Source organism: Podarcis gaigeae, assembly GCF_964106915.1.
Source record: "Podarcis gaigeae genome assembly, chromosome: 1".
Classification (NCBI taxonomy): Eukaryota; Metazoa; Chordata; class Lepidosauria; order Squamata; family Lacertidae; genus Podarcis; species Podarcis gaigeae.
In genome coordinates this window covers 5,093,886-5,107,866 of record NC_139678.1, presented here as the reverse complement: position 1 = coordinate 5,107,866, position 13,981 = coordinate 5,093,886, and the positions used below count along the sequence as shown (strand labels likewise).

Sequence of the window (13,981 nt, the reverse complement as noted above, 5' to 3'; positions counted from 1 at the left end):
CGGGTTTTGCAAGGAAGGGCGCGTCATTTTTTGCAAGGAAGGGCACATCTTGAAAGACCTACATCAGCTCCCAGTACGTTTCCGAGCACAATTCAAAGTGTTGGTGCTAAAGCCCTAAACAGCCTTGGCCCAGTATACCTGAAGGAGCGTCTCCACCCCCATCGTTCTGCCCGGACACTGAGGTCCAGTGCCGAGGGCCTTCTGGCAGTTCCCTCACTGCGAGAAGCCAAGTTACAGGGAACCAGGAAGAGGGCCTTCTTGGTAGTGGCGCCCACCCTGTGGAACACCCTCCCACCAGATGTCAAAGAGAACAACAACTACCAGACTTTTAGAAGACATCTGAAGGCAGCCCTGTTTAGGGAAGCTTTTAATGTGTGATGCATTACTGTATTTTAATATTTTGTTGAAAGTAAGCCAGAGTGGCTGGGGAAGCCCAGCCAAATGGGTGGGGTATAAATAATATATTATTATTATTATTATTATTATTATTATTATTATTATTATTATTATTATTATTATTATTTAACGGATGCTTTTATGAGATACAGCTGACAAATGTCCATGTTGGAGTCCCACTGAAATCCGCTCTGCATCTCCTGCCTCTTCTAGCCTGTGAGTGCAGAAATAAGAAACAGCCAATTGTGGAAGCCGTGAAATGTCTTCTGGACGACCACCGTGAAGGGGTAAGACCAGGGAAGGGGCTCTTTCTGAGTTGCTGAAATGCTGAAAGATTCGGAACAGATACGGTAAATGTTACAGCTTTCTTCTCCCTTCACTGTTTGAGGTAGAATTTCTCTGAATATTAGTTGCTGTGGTTTCCATGACGAAGTTCCTTAAGTTAACTCTCTGCTGCATGAAGAAGCTCTTTCTATTACCTTTCCTGAATTTTCCATCATTCCATTTCATTGCATGTCCACTAGTGTTATGAGAGAAATATTTTAAAAAATAATATTCATTGGTGTTTCAAGAAGTTACAAGAATAAAAAAGAGAGAGAAAGGAAAACAGAAAATACAAAATACAGAAAAAAACAAAAAAACAATTAAGAACAAATCCATCTTTCCATATCTTATCTATCATTTGCTTGTTTCCTTGACCTCCTCACACCTCCCTTTTTTGTATTCTAGTTCGAGGAAGAAAAACTTTCCTCTATCCTCCTTCCCCATGCATAATTCTTACGAACGTCCCTCATGTCTCCTTTTACATGCCTTTTCACTAAAACGTCCCACACACTGCAAACCTTCGTCGTAGGAGCGTCAACTTCCATCCCCTTGATCATTTTGGTGGCCCTAACCTTTTCCAACTCCTTTGGGAGCTCAGGCGACCAAAACCGCACACACAGGATTCCAAATGCCATCGCTCCCTATATTTGTAGAATGGTGTTGCGGTATTGCCTTTCGAAAGGTGAGGTGACTTTGCTTTCCCCACTGCCACAGGTGAGAAAAGCACTCCTGCATTTCATCAAAGAGCTTCTTTGCTCTCAAAACGTCGAGGGATGTCCCGTGTGGGAGATGGTTGTCTACATCTTCAGCCAGTTCACTGTGCACATCAGCCATCAAGTAAGTCGGGAAACATGCCGCTAAAATGCTCTGACAATATAGGAGACTAAGGAAGTCAGATTATCCTCTACCAGGGCCAGGGCCTTCTCAGTGATGGCTCTGACCTGGCAGAATGCTCTGTCCCATGAGACCAGGGCCCTGCAGGATTTAACTTCCTTCTGCAGGGCCTGTAAGACAGAGCAATTCCGCCTGGCTTTCAATTTGAACTTAGCCTGATCTTTTATTCCCCTCCCTTCCCTCCTTCCCCCCTTTTTATGAAGATTCCCCGCTCTGGGATCCCACAGCAGATTCTCCCCTGGTCTCCTCACTGGCCCAAATAGGACTAATTTAGCCAGCTAGCCCTGATGATTATCTAATGTTTATTAGATGGATTTCCCCCCTAAATTGATTTTTTAATTCTGAATTTATTGTTATTCACGTTTTATACTGTATTTTATACTGTTTTTTGTTGCATCAATTAAGTGTTTTAAATTTGTTGTTAGCCGCCCTGAGCCCGGTTTTCTGAACAACATTGGGAGGAACCACAAGTTCCCATTCCCCTCTTCCAAAAGCCTCTTCTCCTCAGTCGAGCCACTTACAATGGTACCTTGATTTACAAACTTAATCCATTCCGGAAATCCGTTCTTAAACCAAAGCGTTCTTAAACCAAGGCGTGCTTTCCCATAGCAGCGGGTGACTCAATTTACAAATGGAACACACAAAATTAATGGACTATGCAGAATTGGACAAAATGACAGGAAGGATTCGAAACCTACAGGACCAGAGATTTACAGAAGATTGGAAGAAGTATATGAATCATTTGAAGAGCAACTGTAATCAACAAATTACTCTAGTAGGACTACAAGAAGTTTTGTAAGGAGAAATATACGAAGTGTTACGAAGTAGAAAAAGATAGAGATATTGGTTATGAGTTTGAAATGTAATAGGGAAGATAAGAAATGCATACTGAGAGATTAGATTGGAAAATTTTCAGACAGGATTGATGGGAATAAATTGAATAAGATGTAAAAGTATGTTTAATTACTGTTGAAAATGATATGTTAAAAAAACTAATATAAAATTATATTTAAAAAACAACAACAAATGGAACACACTCAACATGTTCTTATTCCAAGGCAAAGTTCACAAACCAAAACACCTCCTTCCGGGTATGCAGCATTCTTAATTCAAGTTGTTCATAAACTAAGCTGTTCTTAAACCAAGGTACCACTGTATTTGCCTCTCTTGCCAAAGCACGGGAAAGACCCCGCAGTCGAGCAGAAGGAGAAAGAAGAACGGATTCAGGAACTCTGCATCGACGTCTTGGAGAATTTGAACACCTCTGCGGAAGGGATGAGCAAAGTGAGTAATTCGTATGAGTTTTTACGGAAGAAGAGCCCTCCTGGGTCACAGCACAGGTCTGTGAGAGCTCTGTTACAGAAATTACGGGGGGGGGGCACATCTTTAAAGTTAAATATTACAAATATTATACCTGAATGTATCCTTTCAACTTCACAGCTCTGGGAAGTTACCTAGCTGTAAAAATAATATAAAATCATCTCCTTTCCCAGTTTCCTCCATTCCAAAGCTATTTTCCCCTTGAAAATGGACTCCAGGAAGTTCCCAGAGGTGACAATTGCTGGGCTCATTGTTAGCCAAAGGAAGCCAAATCTCATCCCCTGACTCGCCTCAGGCTTCAGACATGCAAAGGAACTTCTATTGTACTTTTGGGTGGTGGGTACTTAAGACATATTTGTCTATGCTAATCTTATACCTGAGTCTTGCCCTGCCATGTCTGCTTATGCTAATCTTGCACCAAGGACTTGTCTGGACATGTTTGCCAAGGTGAACCCCTCCCCTTTTGTGACATGTCAGTGATGTAGCAATGATGCTGTACGAATACGGTGGGAAAGTTTTAAAAGTCTTTGTCACCCCATCCTCGGGATTCAAATTTGCTCTTTGAACCTATTGCGCAATAAACTTTGGTCTACAGCTATTTGCTCCAGTTGGCTGGAATCCTTCCTTTATTCTGCTGGGACCCATGGGCTCTGCCCAACAAGCTGGGTGACTGAGCAGCCTTGCGACTAGATTTTTCCATAACAGCTCCTTGCCACATACCGCAGAGGAGAGATTCAGTTCAGCTTGCATGTAAAGGCTAACCCATGGGTAGGCAAACTAAGGCCCGGGGGCCGGATCCGGCCCAATCGCCTTCTCAGTCTGGCCCACGGACGGTCTGGGAATCAGCGTGTTTTTACAAGAGTAGAATGTGTCCTCTTATTTAAAATGCATCTCTGAGTTATTTGTGGGGCCTGCCTGGTGTTTTCACATGAGTAGAATGTGCGTTTTTATTTAGAATTCATCTCTGGGTTATTTGTGGGGCATAGGAATTCGTTCATTTTTTTATCTCCAAAATATAGTCCGGCCCCCCACAAGGTCTGACCCCTGGGCTAAGCGATCAAATTAGCTCTTTCTGATGCAAGGTGTAAACCGAAACTCACATATCCTTTGAAAATGCTCGTGTTAGGGTGAAGTTTGCCAAAGGACAGTTAGGTGTTAGTGAAAATAACATTTAAAAATGCATTGTGTTTGGGGAAATTGCTTGCAAAGATGAGCACGTGAAGCCTTATTTACCTAGGGATCCATCAGCCTCGCCATCCCCGGACCTTGGAGGGAACAAAAGTACCAGGAAAGCAAAATCTTCTTTGGAGAAAAAGTTTATTAAAATCTATGCACAGAGACAATCTGTACATAGAGACAACCAGCAGGATACCTCCTGAAAGCTGGCTGTAAAGAAATACATTTCAGCAAGCCTTCTTATACCTTTTGAGCATTTCCCCCCTCCCATTCCTTCCTCAAATTTTCCCCAATCAGCTGGCAAATGTTCAACTTATTCCCTTATATGGCACATCTTTCTGCTGGCTAAGCACTTCCTCATACGTGTCTTTCTGCTAGCTAAGCACTTCCCCATACGTGTCTTTTCTTATCTTTGCATTACTTAAGACAGGAAGCGTATGGCAGGAAACATGGTGATGATTTGCCGTGGAAGAAACTAAAAAGTTTTAAAAATTAGTTTCTTCCATTAGATTCACAAAATGTTTAGGGGTATGCATCCCCCTAGAAACCACCTTTTTGCCAAGGCACCCAAACATGGTTTGTAGTTTTGAAATATGAAAACAAATGCATGTTATAAAAGACAGAGTGAGACCTCTTTGGCAGGCTGGTTAAATTTGCAAACAGCTGCAATTTTCTGGCTAGCTGGTAAGGCAGGAAGCTGGACTCTTGACCTGCCTGAGTTTAGCAAACACCCATTGTTTGCTAAACTGCCGCAACTGCAAAAACAGGATTAGTACAGGAATTTACTGCAGGAAATATTTGAGAGCAACCCTTACAAGGTACAATGGTACAGAGAAGGTAGAGAGAAATCCTTCTCATGCCCTGCATGTATGTCTTGCATTTCTAAAAATATTTCTAAAACAGATAGCACAAAACAGGAAACAGCTCCCAGTCTGCAGAGCTGAAAACAGGAAGCAACTTCTGGCCTACAGAGCTGACGCATTTGCGGTTTTCTGCCTAACCACAGCTTTTAGCTTCTTTGCCTTATTAACCCTTCCTTCTCCCTTCACTCCCTCCTCTTCTTTTGAACAATCTATTACTTAGATTCGTTCTGGGGTATGGGTCTATATTCTCTCATAAAAGCAATCACACGAGGTCCCATCGTGTGGGATATCATCTTTTCCCATCATATTCTGCAAGCATTGCATCAAGCAGGGAATACAAAAGCAGAAAAGCAAAAGGATTATAAGCGACCCTGCTATTAATACCATAATATTCCTGATCCAACTACCATCGGGCAGCCAAGAATATAACCAATTCCATGGATCACCTTCTGTAATTTTTTTTAAGCGGGTTTTCAGCTATCATTGTTTCCATGGGGTCAATTGTGGCTGAAATGCTAACATTGTTATCTGGGATAAACATACAGCATGAGAATGAACTAGCACACAAACTCCTCTCTATGTTGAAGATGTTACCAATGGGAATTCCATGTAGCATCAAACCTGGCCGTTTAGCATAAGGTGGTATGTGCATACACAGCCAACAATTGGAGAGATTTAACATTGTGGTGAACTTAAACATATCTTGGACATAAATATTATTCCTCCACATCTTATGATAATTTTCTCCTCGTGATGTTTTATCCAATAACCTAGTCCCCATCTGTCCATGTTCACCAGGTGCAGCACCTTCCTTGTCTCCTGCAACTATGAGAACGAGGAATACTAGGAGGATCATCAAGGGGGTAGAAGGATCGGGCTGTCGTCTCCCGCAGAGCCTATGATGCTCATGCCAGCAGAAGAAAAGGCACATCCATATGGCAAGGGCAGTTGAAATAACTCCCACCCACCAATATTCGGGGGTCATTTCTAGCTTTTCTTCTTATCGCTGAAGGGCCCACTGATATTCGTATTCAATTATTCTCCGGGCCTCAGGGGTGACTTTCCACTTTTCTGCTGAAGCACCCACTATATGGAGCAATTTCCCTATAATCCCTTGTTGATGGGCTGGGCCCTCGTGCTGTCTTTCCAAAATATTATATCCAAAAGGGGCCTCTCCCTCTTCATATATTAACATGCACCCACAGGAATATATCCACCCCTGCAACAGCCTGACACATGGGGTGACTATATCAAGGGGTTCTGGTCCTAATACCAAAAGACCTACTGGTGCCTCTAAATTTGCTGGAGAGCAAGTTTCTACGTTGGGGACACTGCCCGCGGGCGCCCCTCCCATCCAATTCTTCAGCTGTGCGTAGAGATATCAGCTTCCGGTGTGATATCAGCAGAGCGGTCGTCTACCAGGCGTCTGGAGATAGTCAGCCGAAGGGAGTTCTCTGGATCTGGTGTAACTGTCCAGTCTGAAATGGCTTTCTTTACTCGAGTATGGTGGACCCACGGGGTGATGCCAGCAACCTTCACAGCAGTAGGTGTGGAGAGCAGGACGATATAAGGTCCCTTCCAGCACGGTTGTAGCAGCGTCCGTGCCCAATCTTTTACCCACACTTCATCACCTGGCTCGAACTGATGCAGCCAACACACAGGGGTTGCGAGCCTGGGTCCACCTGTTGAGACAAAAGAAAACTCGGAAGAATATCTGGACTTAATTATTCAATTGCATATCCTGACCAGCATGTGGGGGCAACATTCTGACATATGGGACCGGTCTCCCAACCACAATTTCAAAGGGTGACAGATGGGTCTGTCTTAATGGGAGACTGCGGACCCTGAATAATGCCAGAGGTAACATTGTCACCCAATTAGACCCAGTTTCCTGTGTCAGCTTGGATGGCTGATTCTGGGGTCTGTATGCTGTATGCAACTTTCAGTTAATTTGTAGTGCCTTAGCCAATTCCTGCAACATTGAATGAACAAAGGCTGGTTCATTGTCAGCTTCTGCCCCTTTGCCAGGTTTAGGGCTCTGGTGAGCGCAGTTAATTCTGCCATCTGGGCCAATGTTCCAGGCGGGAGTGACTTTGCTTCGATCACCTGGTCCTCCAGGGCTACCACTGCATAACCTGCCTTCCGGTGTCCAGCCTCAATGAAGCTGCTTCCATCCATAAACCATGATGGCCACTGGGGGTCTGCTTTATCTTTAAGGTCAGGCCTGCTAGAGTACACCTCATCCATTACTTCAATGCAGTCATGCGTGGGCTCCTCACCTTCTCCTACCGGTAATAGGGTAGCTGGGTTGAGGGCTGTGGTGACTTGGAATTTCTAACGCGGATGTAATAATAACATCTGACATTTCCTCATTTTAGCCTGGGAGAGGAAATAGGTGCCTCTCAGCAGATGGCACACTGATTCTTTCCTAAGCGGCCTCGCCCTCCTCCCCGGGCGGTTTCTCCCAACGGTGGACCTCCCATCCTCAGGGCCATCAACTTCTTTGCCTGGTACTTCTTTTTCTTCTGGGCCTCTTCCTCTTTCTGATTATAAGTGGTCTGGGCTTGTTCCAGCATCCATTCAAGGGTGTGGCCCATAAAACCATTGTGGTTTTTTTTTTTCCTTCTTGTTTTTTTTTTTTTTTTAAATGTTCCTGCGGATATCGGGCGCTGCCTGGGCTACAAAGGCAGTTTTTATGATAGGGACATTGGCAGCCTCATCTGGGTTCACAGGGGTATACTGGCGGTAGGCTTCCTTCAGCCTCTTTAAGTAGGCTCCAGGGGCCTCCTCTGTTCCTTGCACTATTTCTCTGGCCTCCACAAAGTTGGTGAGTTTTCTGGCTGCCCTCCTCATGCCATTTAAGACATTCTGGCGATAAGTGGTGAGGGTATTTTGCCCTTCAGTGGTCTGATTTGCTGGGTTTTCCTCAAATGAAGGGTTTTGGTTCCTTCAATTATAAATTTCTGCACTAGAGAAGGGGACATGTTGAACTGTACAAGTTCTATTGGGCACCACCCCATCAGGTCCCGCGGGGGCCAGAGGGTCATACACTCTGCGGAGAGGCATCACTCTGGCCGCGCCCTTTTCCTGTGCTTTATGTGCCCTATGGAGGGTCACACTTTTCACTGCCTTCCTCTGTCCATGTCTTATTATTTTTGGTTAGCTCAACTAATCTTTCTACAAACTCTTCATCCTCATCATCCTCTTCTCTTTCTTCCCTTTCTTTATCTTTGCCCAGGTCTAACAATGCATTGTCCACGGGATTGGGGGCTGGGCCATCTGCTCCCTGTGGCGGGGGTGGTGCCAGGGCTGTTGCCGGGGCATGGGGTGGTGGGGCATCAAAACTTTATCTTCTTCCCTCTCTGAATCCTGGAGGACTGGGGGTTGTCCTCCTCTCTTCCTGACTGAGCAGATACGGCTGCCTGAGACTTTTTGGCAGCATGACTTCAACCAAGGGGGGGGGGGTTCCTTTCCACATTGGTCTTCCAAGTGGAAATATAGGGGATTTGATCAGAACGGACATTCAAAATATTCTGATATAATGGATTAAATGAATTGCAAATCAAGGGTCCTGGTGGACGGCCAATTTATTCTTCTGGGTGGGCCAATCTAATTCACAATGTCCTCATCCTCCCCTCATCAGCTTGGATCCCCAAAAAGCCTTCCAAAAGGGGTGCTTTTACTTTGGCCAGAACCCATTTCTTCCAGAAACTCCGCTCCTATTCACAATAAAAATTCTCTCATACTTCATATACTACAGATTGTGATTTGGCGAGGTCGCCCTGCCAAAAAATGCACAATCCTGCAACCGCTCGGCCAAGGGGAATGCTAAACCCCGACCCTCATACACCAAGACAAACACTGGAGTATCTGGTACACACACACCACACAGAACACACCAAAAATCACAATATATATATATATCCCACCCTCTTCTGTTCCCAACTTCTGCTGGTGGCACTCTCCTGCACAACCAGTCAGTCCCCTTATTCCTGGTGGCTGGCACTGTACTGCACAACCAATTCCCTTATTCCTGGCTGGCACCTTATTGCCTGTGACACCCTGCCACAACCAGGGGAGGTTGATCAAGCCTCCTGCCCTTTTCCGTCGGGCTGCCCTTTCCGTCGGGCTTACCTGTTCCGCTGCGGACCTGTCCCCTTCGGCGCCGTCCTCTTGTTGTTGTTTTTTTTTTTTTTCCTCCCTCAACAAGATGTCTCCACTCCAGAACAGTGTGGCTGGCTCCCCCCCACGAAACAGGCGGGGTGCGCACGGGGAGCCTGCAAAACGCTGCCGAGCTGTTCACCTTGGTTGAGCCTGGCCCTCCGGTCCGTATTGGGGAGGAAGCTAATCCCGGACGAGCCCCCAAAGAAATGAAGCCTTATTTACCTAGGGATCCATCAGCCTCGCCATCCCCGGACCTTGGAGGGAACAAAAGTACCAGGAAAGCAAAATCTTCTTTGGAGAAAAAGTTTATTAAAATCTATGCACAGAGACAATCTGTACATAGAGACAACCAGCAGGATACCTCCTGAAAGCTGGCTGTAAAGAAATACATTTCAGCAAGCCTTCTTATACCTTTTGAGCATTTCCCCCCTCCCATTCCTTCCTCAAATTTTCCCCAATCAGCTGGCAAATGTTCAACTTATTCCCTTATATGGCACATCTTTCTGCTGGCTAAGCACTTCCTCATACGTGTCTTTCTGCTAGCTAAGCACTTCCCCATACGTGTCTTTTCTTATCTTTGCATTACTTAAGACAGGAAGCGTATGGCAGGAAACATGGTGATGATTTGCCGTGGAAGAAACTAAAAAGTTTTAAAAATTAGTTTCTTCCATTAGATTCACAAAATGTTTAGGGGTATGCATCCCCCTAGAAACCACCTTTTTGCCAAGGCACCCAAACATGGTTTGTAGTTTTGAAATATGAAAACAAATGCATGTTATAAAAGACAGAGTGAGACCTCTTTGGCAGGCTGGTTAAATTTGCAAACAGCTGCAATTTTCTGGCTAGCTGGTAAGGCAGGAAGCTGGACTCTTGACCTGCCTGAGTTTAGCAAACACCCATTGTTTGCTAAACTGCCGCAACTGCAAAAACAGGATTAGTACAGGAATTTCCTGCAGGAAATATTTGAGAGCAACCCTTACAAGGTACAATGGTACAGAGAAGGTAGAGAGAAATCCTTCTCATGCCCTGCATGTATGTCTTGCATTTCTAAAAATATTTCTAAAACAGATAGCACAAAACAGGAAACAGCTCCCAGTCTGCAGAGCTGAAAACAGGAAGCAACTTCTGGCCTACAGAGCTGACGCATTTGCGGTTTTCTGCCTAACCACAGCTTTTAGCTTCTTTGCCTTATTAACCCTTCCTTCTCCCTTCACACGTTTGTCAAAACTGCATACGAAATGGGTTCATTAGGAGAAATTCGCACCCAAACGCTGATGAATTTTCATGAGGTCTTTAAAAGAAATTGCAAAATGTGGAGAACTGAATTCAAGACTGGAAAAAACGGGAAACCCCTCCAGTGTTTCTATTTAGATTAGTTTCTTTTATCTTTGATTTTAAAAATGGCATTGGATACTTAAAATCAACCTTTGCATACTTTCTTTCAAACTTTAATAAAATCTATTGAAAAAAGAAAGGAACAATGAGAAATGGAGAAAAGCGAAATTGACAGATGCAGTCTGAGAGCCAGATTCCCTTACGGGGATCCTACTGGGGCCCGCACGTCGGTGGTGGGCGGGGCCCAAGGCATAAGTGGGTGGAGCATTGCACAGAGGCATCTACGAACGCTCAACATCTCTCCATCCTCTTTTGGGGCAAGCAAGAGGCAAAAATCACTCCAGGAGGCTGTGGCTTCAGGGAAGGGGAGGGATTTGAGCCCCAAGGCCTGAGCTTCTCCACCCCAACAGAGGCAGACTTTGTTAATATGATGTCCTGAGCAAGGACAAAGTTTACCCTCGCCGCCAAAAAATATTTCTTATTTTCTTTTTTTTAAAAAAAATATTTTTTTATTCAATTTTTTAAACACATACAAAAAAGACAAGCACAACACATAATAAAGACAAACAAAAACAAAAACAAACATGTATAATTTCACAATCTTATTTTCGTATACCTTCTTTCATCCGACTTCCCCATACCTCCCTTTCACTGCATCCTTATTTTACAATTTTTTAGCAACCCGTCAATCCATTTATCCATTTAATTCCCTTTCATTAGGTTTTCCTTAATTTATTAGTTACAGCTGTAATTCTCTACTTCTTACCCCTTGACATCTAACCCTCCTCAATTTTACAACAATTTTTGAGATACATTTTAAATTTCTTCCAGTCTTCTTCCACTGTCTTTTTCCCCTGGTCGCGGATTCTGCCGGTCATCTCTGCCAGTCCCATAAAGTCAATCACCTTTGTCTGCCATTCTTCCAGAGTAGGTAATTCTTGCATCTTCCAATACTTTGCCAGAAGAATTCTTGCTGCTGTGGTAGCATACATAAAAAAAGTCCTGTCCTTCTTTGGCACCAATTGGCCAACCATGCCCAGGAGAAAAGCCTCAGGTTTCTTAGGAAAAGTCCACTTAAGGACTTTCTTAATTTCATTATAGATCATTTCCCAGAAGGCTTTGATCCTCGGGCAGGTCCACCAAAGGTGATAAAAGGTACCTTCCGTCTCATTACATTTCCAACATTTGTTATTGGGCAAATGATAGATTTTTGCAAGTTTGACTGGGGTCATGTACCACCTGTAGATCATTTTCATTATGTTTTCTTTTAAGGCATTACATGCCGTAAATTTAACACCAGTGGTCCATAACTGTTCCCAGTCGGCAAACATAATGTCATGACCAATGTCTTGTGCCCATTTAATCATAGCTAATTTCACCGTTTCATCCTGTGTATTCCATTTTAACAGCAGATTATACATTCTTGACAGATTCTTAGTACTGGGTTCTAACAGTTCTGTTTCTAACTTTGACCTCTCCTTCTGAAATCCTATTTTCCTGTCTTGTTTGAATGTCTCGTTTATCTGATGGTAATGTAACCAATCTCTAACTTTGGACTTTAATTTCTCATAACTCTGAAGTTTAACCCTTTCGCCTTCATATTCTAGAATTTCACAATATCTTGGCCATTTAGATTCCATATTAAGTTTTTTAACCCCCTTAGCTTCCATTGGTGACAACCACCTGGGAGTTTTACTTTCCAACAGATCCTTATATCTAATCCAGACATTGTATAATGCTTTTCTGACAATATGTTTTTTGAAACCCTTATATACCTTTACCTTGTCATACCATAGATATGCATGCCAACCAAAGCTATTGTCATACCCTTCCAAATCCAAAATGTCTGTATTCTCAAGAAGTAGCCAGTCTTTCAACCAGCAAAAAGCTGCCGATTCATAATAGAGTCTTAAGTCCGGCAGGGCAAACCCCCCTCTGCCTTTTGCGTCAGTTAGAATCTTAAATTTTATTCTGGGCTTTTTGCCCTGCCAGACAAATTTTGATATATCTTTCTGCCACTTCTTGAAACAGTCCATCTTGTCCAATATTTGTAAGGTTTGAAATAGAAACAACATTCTAGGCAATACATTCATCTTGATAGTAGCAATTCGGCCTAACAAGGAGAGTTTCAACCTTGACCATATTTCTAGATCTTTCTTTACTTCTGACCAGCATTTTTCATAATTGTCTTTAAATAAATTCACATTCTTAGATGTTAAGTTTACCCCCAGGTATTTCACTTTTTTCGTTATTTCCAAACCTGTTTCACTCTGAAATCTCTCTCTTTCCTCTGTAGTTAAGTTTTTTCCTAACACTTTCGTTTTCTGTTTATTAAGTTTGAATCCTGCTACTTGACCAAAAGTCTCGATTAGCTCTAATACTCTTTTAGTACTAGTGTCTGGCTGTTGCAAAGTCAATACTAGGTCATCTGCAAATGCTCTTAGTTTGTAGTGTCTAACTCTGACCTGAACTCCTTTAACCAACTGGTCCCCTCTAATCATGTTTAACAAAACCTCCAGGACCGTCTTATTTTCACAATAATTCATTTTGGTACTCACTGGGCCTAACTTGGAGTAGCTACCCGAATAAATATCGGTACAGTGGTCCCTCGGGTTACGTACTTAATTCGTTCCGGAGGTCCATTCTTAACCTGAAACTGTTCTTAACCTGAAGCACCACTTTAGCTAATGGGGCCTCCTGCGGAAGCCAAATGATTCGGAACCCAAACGCCAAAAACCTGGAAGTAATTGCTTCCATTTTCGAACGCTTCTTGGAAGTTGAACAGCTTCCGATGTGCGTTTTTCTCCCCCCTCTCCATTGACTTTGCAGCCAGCCCATTGATCCTCAGTTTTTGAACATTTTGGAAGTCAAATGGTCTTCCGGGATGGATTATGTTCGAAAACCAAGGTTCCACTGTATTGTTGTTGTTGTTGTTGTTGTTTGCCCCCTGTGCAGGGGAACCACCCGAAATCTGGCATTGACCCCAGCTGATGAGTACAGTGGTACCTCGGGTTAAGAACTTAATTTGTTCTGGAGGTCTGCTCTTAACCTGAAACTGTTCTTAACCTGAAGCACCACTTTAGCTAATGGGGCCTCCTGCTGCTGCCATGCCGCTGGAGCACGATTTCTGTTCTTATCCTGAAGCAAAGTTCTTAACCCGAGGTAATATTTCTGGGTTAGCGGAGTCTGTAACCTGAAGCATATGTAACCTGAAGCTTATGTAACCTGAGGTACCACTGTATTGATCTCAGCCCTAGCTGAGCCTATCATTACAGTGGTTGCAGTAAAACAGAACCCAGCTCCAACTGGAGCAAAAAAACACAAATCGCATCTCTCTCCTCTTTGCAGGCTCTGTGGCCACGGCTCCTCTTCTTCGTTGTACCAGCTCCATACACCCCGACGCTGACCCCACTCTGTAGATGCCTGAAAGAAATGGCCCTGGGCCGAGAGGACGATGCGACACTATTCCTTGGCTCTTGCAAAGGAGGTTTGTGGAAGGAGGTTGTCAA

At 43.8% G+C, this 13,981-nt stretch overlaps 1 protein-coding gene across 3 annotated transcripts in view; it reads left to right on the top strand.

Annotated features, from left to right (window-relative positions):
• The window catches only part of LOC310840638 (maestro heat-like repeat-containing protein family member 2B), a 96,703-nt gene that overhangs the window by 24,859 nt on the left and 57,863 nt on the right, over nt 1-13,981 (top strand). For all 3 annotated transcript variants that reach the window (XR_014561947.1, XM_083730896.1, XM_083730895.1), the window contains exons 11-14: nt 610-683; nt 1,435-1,557; nt 2,791-2,898; nt 13,821-13,959. Coding sequence is in view for 2 of the 3 variants with exons in the window: in XM_083730896.1 (XP_083587022.1) it covers nt 610-683; nt 1,435-1,557; nt 2,791-2,898; nt 13,821-13,959 (444 nt within the window). In the remaining variant the exon portion in view is untranslated. The remainder of the gene's footprint in view (nt 1-609; nt 684-1,434; nt 1,558-2,790; nt 2,899-13,820; nt 13,960-13,981) is intronic.